This window comes from Tachysurus vachellii, chromosome 7 (genome assembly GCF_030014155.1).
Source record: "Tachysurus vachellii isolate PV-2020 chromosome 7, HZAU_Pvac_v1, whole genome shotgun sequence".
NCBI lineage: Eukaryota > Metazoa > Chordata > Actinopteri > Siluriformes > Bagridae > Tachysurus > Tachysurus vachellii.
Genome location: NC_083466.1, coordinates 30,741,045 through 30,760,799, shown reverse-complemented (window position 1 = coordinate 30,760,799; position 19,755 = coordinate 30,741,045). Strand labels below are relative to the sequence as shown.

At 40.1% G+C, this 19,755-nt stretch overlaps 1 protein-coding gene across 1 annotated transcript in view; it reads right to left on the bottom strand.

Annotated features, from left to right (window-relative positions):
• Positions 1 to 4,946: 4,946 nt before the first annotated feature.
• Positions 4,947 to 19,755, bottom strand: part of myl13 (myosin, light chain 13) — a 32,737-nt gene continuing 17,928 nt past the window's right edge. The window contains exons 6-7 of the mRNA XM_060875468.1: positions 5,297 to 5,329; positions 4,947 to 5,160 (exon numbers count right to left, since the gene is read on the bottom strand). Coding sequence (XP_060731451.1) covers positions 5,301 to 5,329 — 29 coding nt within the window. The 3' untranslated portion in view covers positions 4,947 to 5,160; positions 5,297 to 5,300. The remainder of the gene's footprint in view (positions 5,161 to 5,296; positions 5,330 to 19,755) is intronic.

The following is a 19,755-nucleotide window of genomic DNA, read 5'->3' as shown; positions in this document are numbered from 1 at the left end:
CTAGAACATTCATTCGGGGGGGCACGGTGGCTTAGTGGTTAGCACGTTCGCCTCACACCTCCAGGGTCGGGGTTCGATTCCCACCTCCACCTTGTGTGTGTGGAGTTTGCATGTTCTCCCCGTGCCTCGGGGGTTTCCTCCAGGTACTCCGGTTTCCTCCCCCAGTCCAAAGACATGCATGGTAGGTTGATTGGCATCTCTGGAAAATTGTCCCTAGTGTGTGATTGCGTGAGTGAATGAGAGTGTGTGTGTGCCCTGCGATGGGTTGGCACTCCGTCCAGGGTGTATCCTGCCTTGATGCCCAATGACGCCTGAGATAGGCACAGGCTCCCTGTGACCCGAGGTAGTTCGGATAAGCGGTAGAAGATGAATGAATGAATGAACATTCATTCGATGGAGGCACACTGCTTTTAGGCAGACAATCGCGTGCACACTCGTTCCTCCTTTCATACAGTAACTTACTTGTACAAACTGGACTTTCATAAGTATTCAAGTAACACGTTTCTAATTTTTGAAGCTAAAAAAAGTTTCTTTCTTGACCACAAACGCATTAACACAAATAAACGAATGTACGTTAAAACGACAAATCTCTTTTCAGCGTTTTCGTCTCTTTGCGTTTCAGAAAATATCTTCATCTAACACTACAAACAAGTGTTTATTAATGTCAAAACCTCAAAATCGAATATTTTGCTTAGTTTATAGAATGTTAAGCTTACCTCTTTCCACCGTCTTCACATGTGCGTCACAAAATGGCTCCAGTTTTGTTTTTTCCAGACTTGCATATCACGTGGCTCACAGTCAAACTTAAAATATTACTTAGTTTTGATGCAATTTTAATACTAGTTGACGTGACTTATGTTTTTTCATTATATTTATGCATACACTTAGGTTCACCTTGTAACTTATATATTTATGTTACAGACACTATATATGCTAAGTAGAGGTTGGAAAGTTAAAATTACTTTGTTATTTGTGTTTAGTTTACTTATTTTTAAAAGTAATGGTTGTTCAGCCAACAAATCGTTTTTTAGAGTGTAGAAACCAGAGTTTATATTATATATGTGACTTTTTATGGTAACGTGGCTACACTATAGATCTGTTGTAAAATCTGGATAGTGGTAGATGTTCAGCAGTAGTGCATTATGGGCCTTTTCACTTTATTCTTCATGCATGCCAAAACGATTGCGGCTCTGGGCTGGATTTAGTGTGTGGTCCTTGTGTTTGGAACATGTGGTTAAAATGCAGATATATATAATCTATATATAGAGCATATATAATGTGGTAAAACTCTCTAATTAATTATGTAATTAATAAATTCTTTGAGCTTCCTATTGTCTGATATTATTCATTTATTTCAGAAGATTTATATTCATTCATAACAAAGCAGCACCATCATCACACATATCATATTACTTTAAATGCTTTTAGAATTTAAAAGGTGTCATAAAATATGACTTTATATGCAGTCAAAACAAGAGTCAACTGATTACACATCAGTTGTGTAACAAGAGTCAACGTTTACACATCATTTATTGTGAGACTTTAACATGTCAGTTCATGTCAGTTGTTAGTGCAGCTAAGAGAACATCTGATAGATAGTCAGCTCTTCTCTACATCCAGTGTGAACAACCGTGTTATTGATAAGAATGAGAAATATTCTAATAACTTTGAGCTAACACAACACGCGGCTGATATATTGAGAGTTATGACTAAATTGCAACGAATTAGCGATCTAACTACAATTAACCAGATTACACCATATTAACATACCTACTGTTTTATTCTCTCTCTCTCTCTCTCTCTCTCTCTCTCTCTCTCTGTCTTTCTGTCTCTCTCAGTTCAGTTCAGTAGTGCTTTATTGGCATGAATGTAAAATCACATTGTTGCAAAAGCAAAGTTGTAATAAAGTTTTAATATGTAATTATTACAAACATATTGAACAACAACAACGGAGAAAAGAGCAAAACAGCCAGGGGGAAAAAATCCATATTTGTGTTTGTGTATGTGTGTGTTTGTTTGTGCGTGTGCATGTGTGTGTGTTTGTGTGTGTGTGGGTGTGTGTGTGTTTGTGTGCGGGCGTGTGTGTTTGTGTGTTTGTGTGTGTGTGTGTGTGCATGTGTGTGTTTGTGTGTGTGCATGTGTGTGTGTGTTTGTGTGTGTTTATGTGTGTGTGTGGGTGCGTGTGTGTGTGTGTGTGAGTGCATGTGTGTGTGTATGTGTCTGTGTGTTGCAGCTGCATCACTGTCTGGTTTGGGAACTGCACCATCTAGGAACGCAAGACCCTGCAGCGGATAGTGAGGACAGCTGAGAAGATCATTGGAGTCTCTCTTCCCTCTGTCATGGACACTTACACCACACACTGCATTCACAAAGTCAAGAGCATTCTCTTCACACACTCACTCTTCACCATTCTGCCTCTGGAAAAATCTACTAAAGCATTCAGGCCCTCACAACCAGGCTGAGTAACAGTATCTTCCCACAAGCCAGGTGAGGGGAGGTACTGTACCGACCAGTGGATCCAAATTATTTGTGCCACAGTCTCAAAAGTGTCTAAATGAGGACAGATGGTGTTAGTCGTGTGTGAGGAAAGCTGAAATAGAAGGAAGATTTGTTCTCTACATTTAGTCAGTTCCTTAATGACTTTAACAAGCATTATAGTACAATAGAGAAGATAGACCTCTTTGAAGTGAATGTGAAAGCTCTCCATCTTTGCTTTGAGTCCTTTTACAGTAAGATGGACTATCACCAGCACTGAATGATTTGAAGGAATCATGGGGTATATGGCTGATACTTCATACATCTAGTTTAGATTACATTAGATTAGATTGAACTTTAGTGTCATTACACATGTACACGTACAAGGCAACGAAGTGCAGTTTGGCATCTAACCAAAAGTGCAATAAGCAGCAAGTGCAAGATGTATTTACTGTATAAAAAGTTAATATACAGATGAATGCTAAGGATACACATCTATAGACATACAAGATATACAGGAGGGGTGCTGTAGACATAATATACATGGTGTTATATATTATATAGACAAATATACAGGTGAGGGGGGCACGGTGGCTTAGTGGTTAGCACGTTCGCCTCACACCTCCAGGGTCGGGGTTGGATTCCCGCCTCCACCTTGTGTGTGTGGAGTTTGCATGTTCTCCCCGTGCCTCGGGGGTTTCCTCCGGGTGCTCCGGTTTCCTCCCCCGGTCCAAAGACATGCATGGTAGGTTGATTGGCATCTCTGGAAAATTGTCCCTAGTGTGTGATTGCGTGAGTGTGCATGAGTGTGCATGAGTGTGCATGAGTGTGCATGAGTGTGCATGAGTGTGAGTGTGCCCTGCGATGGGTTGGCATTCCGTCCAGGGTGTATCCTGCCTTGATGCCCAATGACGTCTGAGATAGGCACAGGCTCCCCGTGACCCGAGGTAGTTCAGATAAGCGGTAGAAAATGAATGAATGAATGAATGAATGAATATACAGGTGCTAATGACATAATATACAGAGGTGTGTGGTCACTGGGAGACAGAGTTTCATTTGTACGTCTCTATGGCTGGAAGTGAAGTTTCTGTGATGTGCTGGAGGTTTTCACCACCCGTTGCAATGGCTCCCTCTGGCGGTTTGAGGGTGGCGCAGAAGGTGATGTTACAGTAACGTAATTTGTGTTGCTTATTTTTTAAAAGCTATATTTATATAATATTTAACCTAAATGTTAAACTGCTGGAACTTTCCCTTATTTTTGCAAGAGAGCAACATATTTACATTATTTACATGTAGCTGGAACTGTTTTCCCAGGCTGCCACATGCATAAATACATCATTTACAGTAAAACAGGGATTCATGTTGTTCTTTTTTGTTCATATTTGCTCATATTGTTCACAGAAGTTGTCGAAGCAGACCACATTCCACCAAAGAGTAGTTAAAATAAACTTATAAGAAATCCAGAAATGGTGAAATCACTCGAAACCAACAACAAGGCAGCCTATGATTTAGTGATGAGCATGAGAAAGGACCAGAATGGAAAAAATCAGCTTTGCATGAACACTCTCTACTCAGATCATCGACGTGCCCTGAATGGGGAATGGGGTTCCTGGGAGGAGACGAAACTATTCACAATAAAACATTCAAGATTTTTCTTTCTATCATTTTTCATGCATAGTTGCTGTTTAGCTTACAGTTGGAGCCTATGAAAAAAGTTCAAAAAGTTTGTAAACTTTCTGTTTTAATTCTCTTGTTATTTAATAATATAATGTTACAGCCAAAACTACTGGAGCACAAAAGCCATTTTTGTGTTTGGTTTTGAAAATCAGAGCTTTCATTATGTATGTTTCCTAAAGACTAAAATATTGTACGATTTTCTTCCTGACGTTTTGTGGAAGTGATGATGTGTGTAAATAAATGTGAATTGTTCATCTCTCAGGCTTCAGTGTGGTTTGTGGCTGTGTTTGAAGTCCAACTCAGTTTCTGGGAAACTAAATTTATAACCAGGCCTCAATAATTACGTCTATTTTATGACCAAAAGTCGGCTGCTGTCGCCAACGACCACATGAGAGAAGGTATGATGTCATTTCCTGTGCTGAGGTCCTGTGCTTGCACTGAAATCTCATACAAAGAAGAGATTTTCTTTCTTTCTTTCTTTCTTTCTTTCTTTCTTTCTTTCTTTCTTTCAATCCATGATGTAAAGCAAAATAAATAAATTAGTGAAATAAATATGAATAATAATGATTTTTCTAAAGGTGCATCAGGTAACTTTCTTTTCAAAATCTTAATGTTTAAACTACTTGAACCCACCTCTTATTCCAGCCCACATTCACGAAGCCCCACCCCCAGTACCGGGCGTGTCTGTAAAATGACTGACAGGAGCCCAGACATTTCTGGACCAGAAGTCTGGACTGTTTTCTTCTTCTACAGGTTTGTAGACGTGAAAAAAAAACAAGGCCTGACTACTGCACTTTAATCAAGCATAAACCTTTAATCATTTTTCTTTGATCCACAAAACGAACAGCGATGTGACGTACAACACCTTTAGAACAGGAAGTGATGAGATGAAGAGGAAGAAGAAAAGGAAGAGGAAGACAGGACGAGCAGAGAGGGTGCAAAGAGTTTTATAAAAAAAAAGAAAAAGAAAGGAAGAGATGTTTGGTTCCTTAGTCAGCATTCCTGAATCTGTATAGAAAAATAAAAGTCTATTAATGTATACAAAGAATCTACAAATAATATCATCTAAAATGTGTCCAAGGTTTATTAAGTAATGAACTGAACGCAGAGGTGCATCATGGGAGGTGTGGAGGTGGAGCTGTACCTGCTCAGCCAGCCATGATGTACTTTATAAAGGCTGCAGAAAGAGAAAAACAATCAGCATTCAGCTTCATGAGTAAGAAACAGCGCCACCTGCAGTCTGGACTGAACTGTACACTCTGTACACATCAAAGTTTACTTCTAATAAAAGAAGTAAAATCACGAATAAAAACACAACTAGGAATAAAATCTATCAGCTTAAATGTTTGGAGTTAAAGCAATAAAATAATTAGAGAAGTTTTAAATATTAAATAAATAAATAAATAAGCAAATATAAAGTCTTACTTGCAATAAAAATCATTAAACATTTATGACTGCATAATATTCCCATGAATACTTTATATAAAGGGAATAATGTGTTTTATTTATTAATTGTTAATATAAATGGATTTCATTTCAAAAGAATATTTGGGACAAATGAATAATATAATAATATTAAATGTTAAATAAATAAATAAATAAATAAATAAATAAATAAATGTTATAAATAAATGAGTGTCAAAATTCATATATGCATTTAAATAAAAGGATAAAAGTAATAAATAAATAAACAAACAAACAAATAAAATCTCAACTATCTCAACAATTTTTTTAAATAAATATAATTATAACAAAAACATAATAATATTCATTCATTCATTCATCTTCTACCGCTTATCCGAACTACCTCGGGTCACGGGGAGCCTGTGCCTATCTCAGGCGTCATTGGGCATCAAGGCAGGATACACCCTGGACGGAGTGCCAACCCATCGCAGGGCACACACACACTCTCATTCACTCACGCAATCACACACTAGGGACAATTTTCCAGAGATGCCAATCAACCTACCATGCATGTCTTTGGACCAGGGGAGGAAACCGGAGTACCCGGAGGAAACCCCGAGGCACGGGGAGAACATGCAAACTCCACACACACAAGGTGGAGGTGGGAATCGAACCCTGACCCTGGAGGTGTGAGGCGAACGTGCTAACCACCAAGCCACCGTGCCCCCAACATAATAATAATATTTATTAAAAAATATATTTTTATATTTTATATTTTAGTCTTGTATATTTTTTATATTTAATTATTTTATTTGAATGATAAAACAGTCGGGAGGCATGGTGGCTTAGTGGTTAGCACGTTCGCCTCACACCTCCAGGGTCGGGGTTGGATTCCCGCCTCCACCTTGTGTGTGTGGAGTTTGCATGTTCTCCCCGTGCCTCGGGGGTTTCCTCCGGGTACTCCGGTTTCCTCCCCCAGTCCAAAGACATGCATGGTAGGTTGATTGGCATCTCTGGAAAAATTGTCCCTAGTGTGTGAATGAGAGTGTGTGTGTGCCCTGCGATGGGTTGGCACTCCATCCAGGGTGTATCCTGCCTTGATGCCCGAAGATGCCTGAGATAGGCACAGGCTCCCCGTGACCCGAGGTAGTTCGGATAAGCGGTAGAAGATGAATGAATGATAAAACAGTCTCTATTAAATACTCAACCCAAACTGAAAATGTGAAGATGTGTGTATATATATATATATATATATATATATATATATATATATATATATATAGAGAGAGAGAGAGAGAGAGAGAGAGAGAGAGAGCATAGGAGAATGTGGAGGTTTGTGGAGGTGAACTGTAGTAACCTAACCTCCTCCTCCACCTAACCTCTGTAATGTTACAACACTGCACTGATTATACAAATGATTGGTGTGTTATATGGAAGCTGGTGGAAATCCTGCTCTCCAGGTGTGTGTGTGTGTGAGTGTGTGTGAGGTTTTTACCCAGCGTGGCGAGGACGTGTCGGAGCTCAGCTCCCATCACTGTGCCGTTTCCTTCTTTATCGAAGACTCTCAGTCCCTCAACAAAGTCCTCAAATGTGCCATGCCCTTTAGCATTGCAGATGTGCTGGTGCATGGACAGGAACTGATCAAAGTCTAACATCTTCACGTTCATGTCTGAAACACACACATGTGAGAGGAATGTGCAGCATCACTGTTTATCTTTAAACCTTATGTCACTGTCACAGCTCAAACATGATATCCATGCGTCAGTCACAGGTCCTTACCTTCCCTCACCTCTGATGACGTCCTCGCACTGGGCAAAGGTGATCTTCATCTCATTGGTTGGCGTTCGGTCAAAAAGCTGGAACGCGTCCTTGAAATCTGAGGAAGACACACTTGTGGATCTGAGAATGGTGATGAAGGAGGACATGTGGAGTTTAACGTAACGTCTTCTTAAAATTGATTAAAAGTAATGTAGCAGAAATAATGAAGTGATTACTGATTAGCTGAAGAGACTAAACTGCCCAGAGTAAGCGTTTTAATAATTTTTTAAATATAATAACTCTTGCCTCAAGTGGAAGAGTTTAAGTATCTTGGGTCTTGTTCAGAAGTGAGGGAAGGACGGAGCGGGAGATCGACAGGCGGATCGGTGTATCCTCTGCAGTGATGCGGTCGATATACCGGTCTGTTGTGGTAAAGAAAGAGCTGAGCTGCAAGGCGAAGCTCTCTGTTTACCAGTCAATCTACGTTCCTACCCTAACCTATGGTTATGAGCTTTGGGTCATGACCGAAAGGACAAGATCCCGGTTACAGGCGGCCAAAATGAGTTTCCTCCGTAGGGTGGCTGGGCACTCCCTTAGAGATAGGGTGAGGAGCTCAGTCACTCGGGAGGAGCTCAAAGTAGAGCCGCTGCTCCTCCACATCGAGAGGAGTCAACTGAGGTGGCTCAGGCATCTGTTCCGGATGCCTCCTGGACACCTCCCTGGGGAAGTGTTCCAGGGATGTCCTACCGGGAGGAGGCCCCGGGGAAGACCTAGGACACGCTGGAGGGACTATGTCTCTCGGCTGGCCTGGGAATGCCAGGGTGTTCCCCAGGAAGAGCTGGATGAAGTGTCTGGGGAGAGGGAAGTCTGGGCGTCCCGGCTTAGAAAATGGATGTATGGATGGACAAAGAGACTATACAAGATAATAATAATAATAATAATAATAATAATAATAATAATAATGATAATAATAATTGTAATACTAATAATATTATTATTATTGATGATATTAACAATAATAAATATAGCTTCAAGCAGCGATACCGGGGTCAAGCCGATCAGATGCACTCAGAACATGTCGCTGATGAACCATACCAAGTTTCGTAGCGATATGGCATTGCATTCGTAAAATACGGAACTTAACGAGAAAATTCAAAATGGCCGACACACAAAATGGCCGTCCAAAAACCGTTTGGTATCGTTTGACTCAGCATGCCTCAAGGAGTCTAACAACACCTCCTTCATGATTTTTGACTCAAGTTTTCAGTAGTTATGAACGAAAATAGCTGTTTTTTAAATCTCGTGTCACGAAACGTTGCATGCGCCCTCAGGTCATGACTATAATGACATATACCGTTTCGTGTCGACACACATACAGTAAGTTTTGCGAAAATACGGCCTCACGTCTGTTTTGGCGTGCTCGCCTCCATGTATGTTGCCATGGTTTACGAGAAGGCATTGGTCTATCAAAAAGCTTTTGATAACTTTTTCTCACGGGTGTCTCTAGATGCTACATACCAAAGGACATGCAAATCGGACAAACGGTCTAGGATGAGTTCGAGAAAGTAGGTTTTAGGGAAAATTCAAAATGGCGGAAAGATATTCATGACAGACATGACCCCATATGGTGCATTCGAATCGGCATGAGCAAAGGATCCAAAATATGCAAGAATTTTGCTCTAGGCCTTACTTCCGGGTTGAAGGGGAACGCTGGCGCGTGTTGGCTGCCGCTCCTTTCTCCCGCTTTGTTTGTTTGTTTTAATTAATAAACAGTTTTGGAGCATCGGAAGAGTGAACAATATTTCGTTTTATTGTATTGCGATGTGGGATTACGTTTTACTCGTCAGCTTTTTATCCCTAATTCTGGACTCTCCTGTTGCCCTGCTCAGGATTTACACTTCTGTCTGCTGTTGGTGTGGATTCCTCCTGCATGGCACTGAGATACACTGCTCGCCAACTGTTGAACTTGAAACGGAATTATTATCTGGCACATGATACCTACGCTAACTGTGGCGATGCTGGTATACTCCGGCGTAAGCGCTACTTACATCGCTCTTCAAGGCGCAGTTTTACTTGTTCATCATCTGATGCTGTTTCCTATCCTACATTTCTTCGAAAACCCCACAGGTTGGTGTATAACCCTGCTGGGATTAACTATAACAATTTGTCTGTGCTCTCATATAAAGAGCGTACACGAGTGTTTTCTAAATCCCCAAGCCTGTTGAAATCAGCGTTTTTTAATGCTCGCTCTGTCAACAACAAAGCTGTGACTATATCTGACATCATTTTGGAAGAAAAACTCGACTTTTTAAGTCTAGTTGAAACATGGCACAAACAATTGGACGGTCTTCTCTTTAATGAACTTACTCCTGCTGGCTACGGGTTATTCGATCTCCCGTGATCCACTGGTAGAGGTGGTGGCATTATTGTATTGTACAACCAGCAATACAAATTAAGACCCGTAACTGTTCCTCTGTTCTCTTCATTTGAATGTCTCGTTTTGTCAGTTTCCGAGTGTCACTCAACTGCTATAGCTACAGTCTACCGGCCTCCTAAAGCAAACAAAGACTTCTTATCGGAGTTTGCGGATCTGCTGTCGTATCTGTGCCTCAAATTTGAGAGAACTCTTTTTTTGGGGGATTTTAATATCCAGATGGACAAAAAGGAGTCTGCAAAGGATTTCTTGGCTTTGCTGGAGTGCTTTGGATTGTATCAGTTTGTTGATTGTACGACACATAAAAAAGGACATATTTTAGACCTTGTGATATCTAATGGATCTTTTGTGTCTCAGTTGTCCACTATTGACTTAGGGTTGTCTGATCATCTGGCAGTCTTTTTTGATATGTACATACCTGCTGCCAACACTGCCTCCTCTCGTATCTTGACATACCGGAAATGGAGGTCAATTGACCCTTCGGACTTTTCTGTTTTCATCGACTCTTCACTAAGTAGTTTCTCTCCATCTGATTCGCTAGAGACAAGGGTCTCTATGTTAAATTCTGCTCTCTTATCTGGTCTGGACTTATTTGCTTCTCTAAAGTCACGCTCTGTTTCATTTGTACGTCCTGCTCCTTGGTATAATGAAGATTTGCATATGATGAAGACATCTTGCCGTAAAATGGAGCGTAGGTGGCGTCTCTCAGGTCTGACTGTACATCATCAAATTTGGAAAGACTGCCTACAAGAATATAAGGCTGGTATTGTTTCTGCCAGATCTGATTATTTTTCTAACATGATTAACGACAATCAAGGAAATTCAAGACAAATTTTCAATTCTCTTAACAAATTGCAAATTATAAAACTGTCTCTCATGTCACTGCTTCTGATCATCTCTGTAATAAGTTCCTGCATTTCTCTGGCACAAAGGTCGATAATGTTCGTAGAGGTTTTTGTGCTTCTTCTTCATTGTCTTCTTCTGTTGTTTTTACTCCTTGTTATTCTGGTCCTATGTTTTCAACATTTTCTACACTTGACACGCATTGTCTTTCTGTAGAGGTTTCTAAAATGAAAGCAGCCACTTCTTTACTAGATCCCATACCAACTGGTTTGTTTCAGTCATGTTTCACTTCTCTGGACCCCATTGTTTTGAGCATTATAAATGACTCTGTGTACTGGGGTTGTCCCAACAGCTTTTAAAATGGCTGCGATCACCCCGGTACCTAAAAAGACAAATATAGACTATGAGAACCTTGCTAATTTCCGTCCTATATCTAATCTCTCTTTTCTTACTAAACTTTTGGAGCGAGTTGTTGCTACTCAGTTAATTTCTCATTTAACTGAGAACAATCTCTTTGAGCCTTTGCAATCAGGCTTTCGTAAATTCCATAGTACAGAAACCGCCCTGGTCAGGGTTACAAATGACTTGTAAACTGCCTCAGATTCTGGCTGTCTTTCAGTTTTGATCCTTCTTGATCTCAGTGCCGCATTTGACACTGTTGATCATTCAGTTTTAATTTCTCGTCTTGAAACTTTTTTTGGTGTCTCTGATACTGTTTTAAATTGGTTTAAGCCCTACTTCAAAGATCGGAAGCAGTTTGTTGCCATGGGTGGATTTAGATTAGGTTAACGTTGTTCAATCCGGGGTACCTCAGGGATCAATCTTGGGCCCTCTGCTTTTTAATATTTATGTTTTTTCCTCTTGGCCAGCTTTTGAGATCACTTGGTCTAAAATTTTATTTTTACGCAGATGATACGCAGCTCTATATTCATTTTAAACCTAATGAAACTGTGCCTGTTGATTTCCTTTCTGAATGTATTTCAAAGATGAAAGAATGGATGACAGAAAGTTTTCTTTGTCTTAACACTGAAAAGACTGAAATTATGCTTGTTGGCTCACCCCACCAACTACGCAAAGCTGAGTCAGTCAAGCTAACTCTTGATGGTTCAAATGTGGAGTTTCAAACAAAATTGAGGAATCTAGGGGTAATTTTTGATACCAATTTAACGTTTGAGCCACATATCCAAAATACGGTTAAAACTTCGTTCTTCCATCTCCGAAATATTGCCAGATTGCGTCCAATTCTGTCATTTTCTGTTGCTGAGAGACTGATCAACACTTTTGTGTTGTATCGATTACTGCAATGCCTTGTTGGCTGGGGTGTCTAAAGCTACCTTAAATAAATTACAGGTAGTGCAAAATTCGGTGGCGAGAATACTTACTAGAACAAAGTTAAAAGATCACATTACTCCCGTTTTGGAGTCCTTGCACTGGCTCCCCGTTAGGTTTAGGGTTGATTTTAAGATTCTGATGCTTACCTACAAGGCCATACACGGGTTAGCTCCTCAATATTTGGCTGATCTTTGAAATTCCTTATATTCCATCTCGCCATCTTCGTTCTTCTGAAACTGGTCTTTTAACTGTTCCTTTAACTCGTTTAAAACCGATGGGAGATAGGGCCTTCTCTTCACTAGCTCCAAAACTGTGGAATTCATTACCAACTGAGATAAGGCAAGCAACATCTCTTGACACTTTTAAATTTCTGCTTAAAACTTTTTTTTTAGGGTAGCTTTTAATTTGCCTAATTGTAATTTTACATAGTGCCTATTTTATTGTCTATTTTTGTTGCTTTAATTTTAATCTTTATATTATGTGTGTAATTTTGTTGCTTTAATTTTGCTTTTGTAAAGTGCTTTGAGATGTTCTTTTAAAGGCGCTATAGAAAATAAAGGTTATTATTATTATTATTATTATTATTATTATTATTATTATTATTATTATTATTATTATTATTACGAGTCAGCAGTTATGAACATGAACATAATTGGATTTTTGTACTGTTGGTGGCACTAGAGGGTTTGAGCTAGACACACCAAAGTTGCTATAATAACTTCTAAAACTGGCCTCTACATGTGTGCCAAATTCCATAACTTACCTACGTACGGTTCTATGGGCTGTCATTGACTTCAGTGGCGGTAGAGGAATAATAATAATAATAATAATAATAATAATAATAATAATAATAATAATAATAAAACCAACAATAACAATAGGTGTCTATGCCCCTTCGGGGCTTGACCCCTAATAAGAAAACCGACAATAACAATAGGTGTCTACGCCCCTTCGGGGCTTGACCCCTAATAATAATAAATATAGCTGCAAGCAGCGTTACTGGGGTCAAGCCGATCAGATGCGCTCAAAACATGTTGCTGATGAACCATACCAAGTTTCGTAGCGATATGGCATTGAAAATAGCTGTTTTTAAAATCTCGTGGCCACTAGGTGGCACTGTCATGAAACGTTGCATACACCCTCAGGTCATGATTATAATGACATATACCATGTTTCGTGTCGACAGGCATAAGTTTTGCGAAGATACAGCCTCACGTCTGTTTTGGCGTGCTCGCCACCATGTATGTTGCCACGGTATACGAGAATGCATTGGTCTAGGACACGCAAATCGGACAAACGGTCTAGGAGGAGTAGATTTTCGAAAAAGTAGATTTTATGGAAAATTCAAAATGGCTGACACACAAAATGGCCGTCCGAAAATCGTTTGGTATTGTTTGACTCAGCATGCCTCAAGGAATCTAACAACACGACCTTCATGATTTTAGACTCAATTTTGCAGTAGTTATAAGCGAAAAGAGCAGTTTTTCAAATCTCGTGACCACTAGGTGGCGCTGTGACAAAACGTTGGTTGCACCCTCAAGTCATCACTTTTATGACATATACCATGTTTCGTGTCAACACGCATAAGTTTTGCGAAGATTCAATTCAATTCAATTCAATTCAAGTTTATTTGTATAGCACTTTTTACAATGGACATTGTCTCAAAGCAGCTTTACAGAACGTAAACATAGAACAGAAGATAAGCATAAGGAGTAATATAGAGAATTAATATAATAAAAATTCAAAATTCAAAATATATATAGTTCACAGTGTGTGTGTACGTGTGTATGTATATGTGTTTATCCCCAATGAGCAAGTCTGAGGTGACTCAGGCAGCAGTGGCAAGGAAAAACTCCCTTAGATTAGTAAAGGAAGAAACCTTGAGAGGAACCAGACTCAAAGGGGAACCCATCCTCATATGGGTGACACTAGATGGTATGATTCCAAATATACAATCAGACAAATGTTGTATTGGTGGAGGGATCACATGGAGTTCAGATATCGTCTTAGTATCACAGAGTCCAACTGGAGCTGGTAGATCTGTAGATGTTTTCTTCAGGATTCTCAAAGAGTCGGCCTCATCTAGCGGAGATCCAAAAACTTCATCGCACGGAAGACGATCGGAGCTGGTACAATGTCTGGGTGTCTCGGCATGGGTTGAAAAAGAGAAGAGCAGTGCAAAGGGATTAACATATCTGCTGTTCATAAAAATGTGCAGGTCTAGTGTAATAGTGCACAATATAATATAACGGGATGTGTTATGTGTTACATTACGACCCGGCCCCGGATAAGCGGTAGAAGATGGATGGATGGATGGATGGGATGTGTTATGTGTACGCCTGACTAAAGAGATGGGTTTTTAATCTACATTTAAACTGGGAAAGTGTGTCTGAGCCCCGAACACTATCAGGGAGACTATTCCAGAGTTTGGGAGCTAAATTTATAAAACACTCTACCGCCTTTAGTAGACTTAGATATTCTGGGAACTACCAGAAGTCCTGAGTTTTGTGATCTCAGAGAGCGTGAAGGATTGTAACGTGTTAGAAGTCTAGTTAGGTACATGGGAGCTAAACCATTAAGAGCCTTGTACGTAAGTAGCAGCAGTTTGTAATCAATTCTAAACTTAACAGGTAGCCAGTGTAGAGATGATAAAATTGGGGTTATATGGTCATACTTTCTTGTCCTAGTGAGAACTCTGGCAGCTGCATTTTGGACTAACTGTAGCCTATTTATTAAAGATGCAGGACAACCACCTAGTAAGGCATTACAATAGTCCAGTCTAGAGGTCATGAAAGCATGAACTAGTTTCTCAGCATCAGATAGAGACAGGATGTTTCTCAGCTTGGCAATATTTCTAAGGTGAAGAAGGCTGTTTTTGTGGTTTGGGCGACATGATTTTCAAAGGACAAATTACTGTCTAATAAACACCAGGTCTTTCACTGTCGAGCTACTAGTAACAGTACATCCCTCTAATTGGAAGTTAAATTGTGAGTTTCTGTGTACTGGTTTTTGGACCTATAATTAGTATTTCTGTCTTATCAGAGTTTAATAACAGAAAGTTACAGCTCATCCAGTCTTTTATCTCTCTAAGGCACTGAGTTAATTTGGAAAATTTAGCTATTTCATCTGGTTTTGATGAGATATATAACTGTGTGTCATCAGCATAGCAATGGAAACTAATCCCATGTCTTCTAATGATGTTCCCTAATGGAAGCATGTATATCGAGAAGAGCAGAGGTCCTAGAACTGATCCTTGAGGGACCCCATAATTAACTGGTCGTAAACTGGAGGGTTCACCATCCAATTCTACAAAGTGGTATCGGTCAGACAGGTAGGATCTAAACCAACTTAAAGCTTGTCCATGAATACCTGTGTAATTTTGTAGACGATCTAGGAGAATGTTGTGATCTATAGTGTCGAATGCAGCACTAAGGTCAAGTAGGACTAATAGGGACATACAGTCTTGGTCCGAAGCTAAGAACAGGTCATTTGTGACTTTCACAAGTGCAGTTTCTGTGCTATGGTGGGGCCTGAAACCTGACTGAAACTCTTCGAGGATATTGTTCTCCTGTAAGAAGGAGCTCATTTGAACAGACACAACCTTTTCAAGTATTTTAGACATAAATGGGAGGTGTGAAATAGGTCTGTAATTTGATAGTTCATTTGGATCTAAATTGGGTTTTTTGATGAGTGGCCTAATAACTGCAAACTTGAAAGACTTAGGGACGTAACCTAAAGATAGTGAGGAGTTAATAATATTAAGAAGAGGCTCACCAGCTTTATTTAACACTTCTTTCAGTAGTTTAGTTGTAATGGGGTCTAGTGAACAAGTTGTTGATTTAGCTGTGGTAATCAGCTTACCTAACTCTTCCTGTCCTGTACATGTAAAGCACTGTAGTTGTGTGTCTAGAGCCTTAGGTGAGACTGGGTCACTAGAAGCTCTCATATGTTGAGTGTCACCTATTTTACTCCTGATACTTTCGATTTTATCAGTGAAGAATCTCATAAAATCCTCACTACTGAACTGTGATGGAATAGTGTGTTCAGATTTCTGGTGTTTTGTTAATCTAGCCACTGTGCTAAATAAAAACCTGGGATTGTTCTGGTTATTTTCTATGAGTTTGCTCAGGTGCTCAACCCTGGCAGCTTTTAGAGCCTGTCTATAGTTAGACATACTTTCCTTATACGCAATTCTAAAAACCTCTAATTTAGTTTTTCTCCACTTTCTCTCGAGGTTACGGGTCTCTCTCTTGAGGGTGTGAGTATGACTATTATACCATGGTGCAAGCGTTTTATCTCTAACCTTCTGTAATCTGATTGGGGCAACAGTGTCTAATGTGCGAGTGAATGTAGCGCCTATGCTGTTAGTAATTTCATCTAGATTGTCTGTGTTTAAGGGTACAGTAAGAAGTCCAAACAGATCAGGCAGGTTATTTGTGAATCTGTCTTTAGTGGTTAAAATAATAGTTCTACCGAGTCGATAACGTGGTGAGACACAGTTAGTCTGTTCTACAGGTAGTGTGTTCAGTATGAGGTAATGGTCTGTGATGTCATCACTTTGAGGAATGATATCTATATCATTGACATCTATTCTGTGTGATATTATTAAATCTAGTGTATGATTATGACGGTGAGTTGCTCTAGTGACGTTTTGTTTAAGCTCAAGTGAGTTTAGTAAGTCCATGAATGTGAGTCCTAATGCATCGTTTGTGTCGTCAACATGAATGTTAAAATCTCCTACAATTAATGCATTATCAAAGCTAACCAATAGGTCTGACAGAAAATCTGTGAATTCTCTAAGAAAATCGGTGTAGGACCCTGGTGGTCTATACACGTTCGCTAGCGCAAGAGACGTCTGGGATTTTTTCGTGCGCATGTGCGATATTGTAACATTGAGGACGAGCACTTCAAAAGAATAAGATCTATACTGTGTTCTCTGTGTAACAGTAAGGTGATCACTTAAAATAGTGGCTACACCACCTCCACGAACAGTCTGATGAGGCTCATGCTTATAGGTATATCCTGATGGTGTAGACTCATTTAGAGCGATGTAATCTTTTGGTTTAATCCAAGTTTCGGTGAGGCAGATTGCAGTAAGGGTATTTTCTGAGATTATTTCATTTACAATAAGTGCTTTTGGTGCAAGTGATTTAATGTTCAGAAGCCCAAACTTTAGGAACTGGTTTTGTTTGTTTATTTGGCATTTTTCTGGTCTAATTACAGTAAGATTATTTCGAGAACGTCTCACATAATTACTTTTGAATCTCACTGCTCGGGGAACAGACACAGTTTCTATGGGGTGAGCTATGTGTGAATTTGTGTCAATGTGGTGAGGTGACGGAGGGCTGTTGAAATTTAAATTTAAATTTAAAGCACAGCTTACCAGTCAGAAGGTGTGCAGTGCCCTGGAGATGTGGTCCGAGAGGATCTCTGCTCCATCTCTGCTGGGGTGCAGGCCGTCGGCGCGGATCAGCCTAGGACGCTCCCAGAAAACATTCCAATTATCGACAAAGAGTAGATTCTGAGCCTGACACCATGACTGAAGCCATTCATTAAAAGCAAAAAGTCTACTGAACCTTTCAATTCCTCACTGGTACGTCGGAAGTGGTCCGGACACGATGATCCTCGCCGTGGGCGCTGTGGTGTGAACCGTCTCCACCAGGATCTTGAAGTCTCTCTTCAGGATCTCCGACTGCCTCAGGCTGGTGTTGTTCGAGCCGGCGTGAAGAACCACGGCTCCGGTGTTTCTGCTCACGACCCTAGGTACCTGTGCAGCGACATCAAGAACACGGGCACCAGGTAAGCAGTGAGTGTGAGCCTTACCTTTAGCCACAGTAGCACGGACGTGGCGGACGATGGAGTCTCCGATGATCACAGTGTCGCGGGCCGTCTCGCGAAAGGGGGCAAAGCGGTTCCGGGTGGGGATCTCGAAGACCGGCGGTGGTGGGGGGGGAGAGGTCCTCGGACCGGCACGTGTTCTCCGCTGCTAGATACAGCCTCACGTCTGTTTTGGTGTGGTCGCCACCATGTATGTTGCCCGGGTTTACGAGAAGGCATTGGTCTATCAAAAAGCTTTTGATAACTTTTTGTCTAGGGTGTCTCTAGATGCTACATACCAAAAGACACGCAAATCGGACAAACGGTCTAGGAGGAGTTCGAAAAAGTAGGTTTTACGGAAAATTCAAAATGGCGGACAGGTATTCATGACAGACATGACGTCATATGGTGCATTCGGATCGGCATGAGCAAAGGATCCAAAATATGCAAGAATTTTGTCTCTAGGCCAGCAGTTATGAACATGTCTCTAGGTCAGCAGTTATGAACATGAACATAATTGGATTTTGGACTGTTGGTGGCACTAGAGGGTTTGAGCTAGACACACCAAAGTTGCTAAAGTAACTTCTAAGACTGGCCTCTACATGTGTGCCAAATTACATAACTTTCCTACGTACGGTTCTATGGGCTGCCATTGACTTCAATGGCAGAAGAGGAATAATAATAATAATAATAATAATAATAATAATAATAATAATAATAATAATAATAAATAAAACCGACAATAACAATAGGTGTCTACGCCCCTTCGGGGCTTGACCCCTAATAATAATAAGAAACCCGACAATAACAATAGGTGTCTACGCCCCTTCGGGGCTTGACCCCTAATATTAATAAGAAGAAGAAGAAGAAAATGAAGGTAAACATTATTACAGAATTATAAAGCAGTATGATTTTAGCAGCAACACAGCAGCATACTTTTAACAAAATTATTGTAGCAGTATACTTTTAACATCACTGTAAGAGCACAGAACCTTTAACAACTTTACTACAGCTATATAGATTGTATAAGATCATTACAGTAGTATTATTTAACGTTATTACAGCAGTATGATTTTAACATCAATAGTGCAGTATACTTTCAGTATAATTAGGAGGCCACCCAGTAGTGATGGCCGGTTCGTGAATGAATCGTTCAAAAGATCATTCGCGTCTTGAGTCAGCGCTGATCCACAAGTTACTAAAGTTACTCACTTTCGGTCATGCCTGACAGCCCCTCCGACTCTAAATAAACTAATATCCCGGAGTATATGTAACTCCTGTACACTGAACTGAGACAGGTTGTGCTGAGAGAACTGTGAGCTCGAGCTGTTGATATTGCGCATGCTTGAATAACTGAACCGATACAGTGAATCATCAGTACACAGAACTGAGAACTGTTTGTTTCGGACGCGTCCGAGAACCGATGAGCTGTTGATACTGCGCATGCTTGAATCACTGAACTGATACAGCAACAAATGTAAATGGTTATAATTTAATGTCTTATCAACCTATGAGTGTTTAACTCAGTTACATTAGTTTTTGAAACAACTGATGGAGCGAAAGAAACATTTCAAAATTATGCTTTTTTTTGTAAGTTTTTGTAAGTTGATGAGGATTAGTTTAATAACTTTATATCTTTAAGACACGTAAAACACCCACGTTTGCACATCAATGCCTGTACTGGGTGTTTTAGTTGCAAAACTTAATGTAAGAAATGTATTCAACTAAAGTTATGATTACAAAGAACTTTTCAAATTTGTTAAATTGATTATATTAATATCTGCCGGCAGCGGCGGGATGAAGGAATTTACGTCATTATGTCATTATGAATTACGTCATTACGTCAGGACGTAAAAGAACTGGTGAACTGGATTATTGAACTGGTTCATTAAAACGAACTGTCCGAAAGAACCGGTTCACGGAAAAGAACTGAACTTCCCATCACTACCACCCAGTCGACCTCAGCAGGTATCAGGGCTTGGAACAAATCTTGCCATATGGCTTGTTACAGTGCT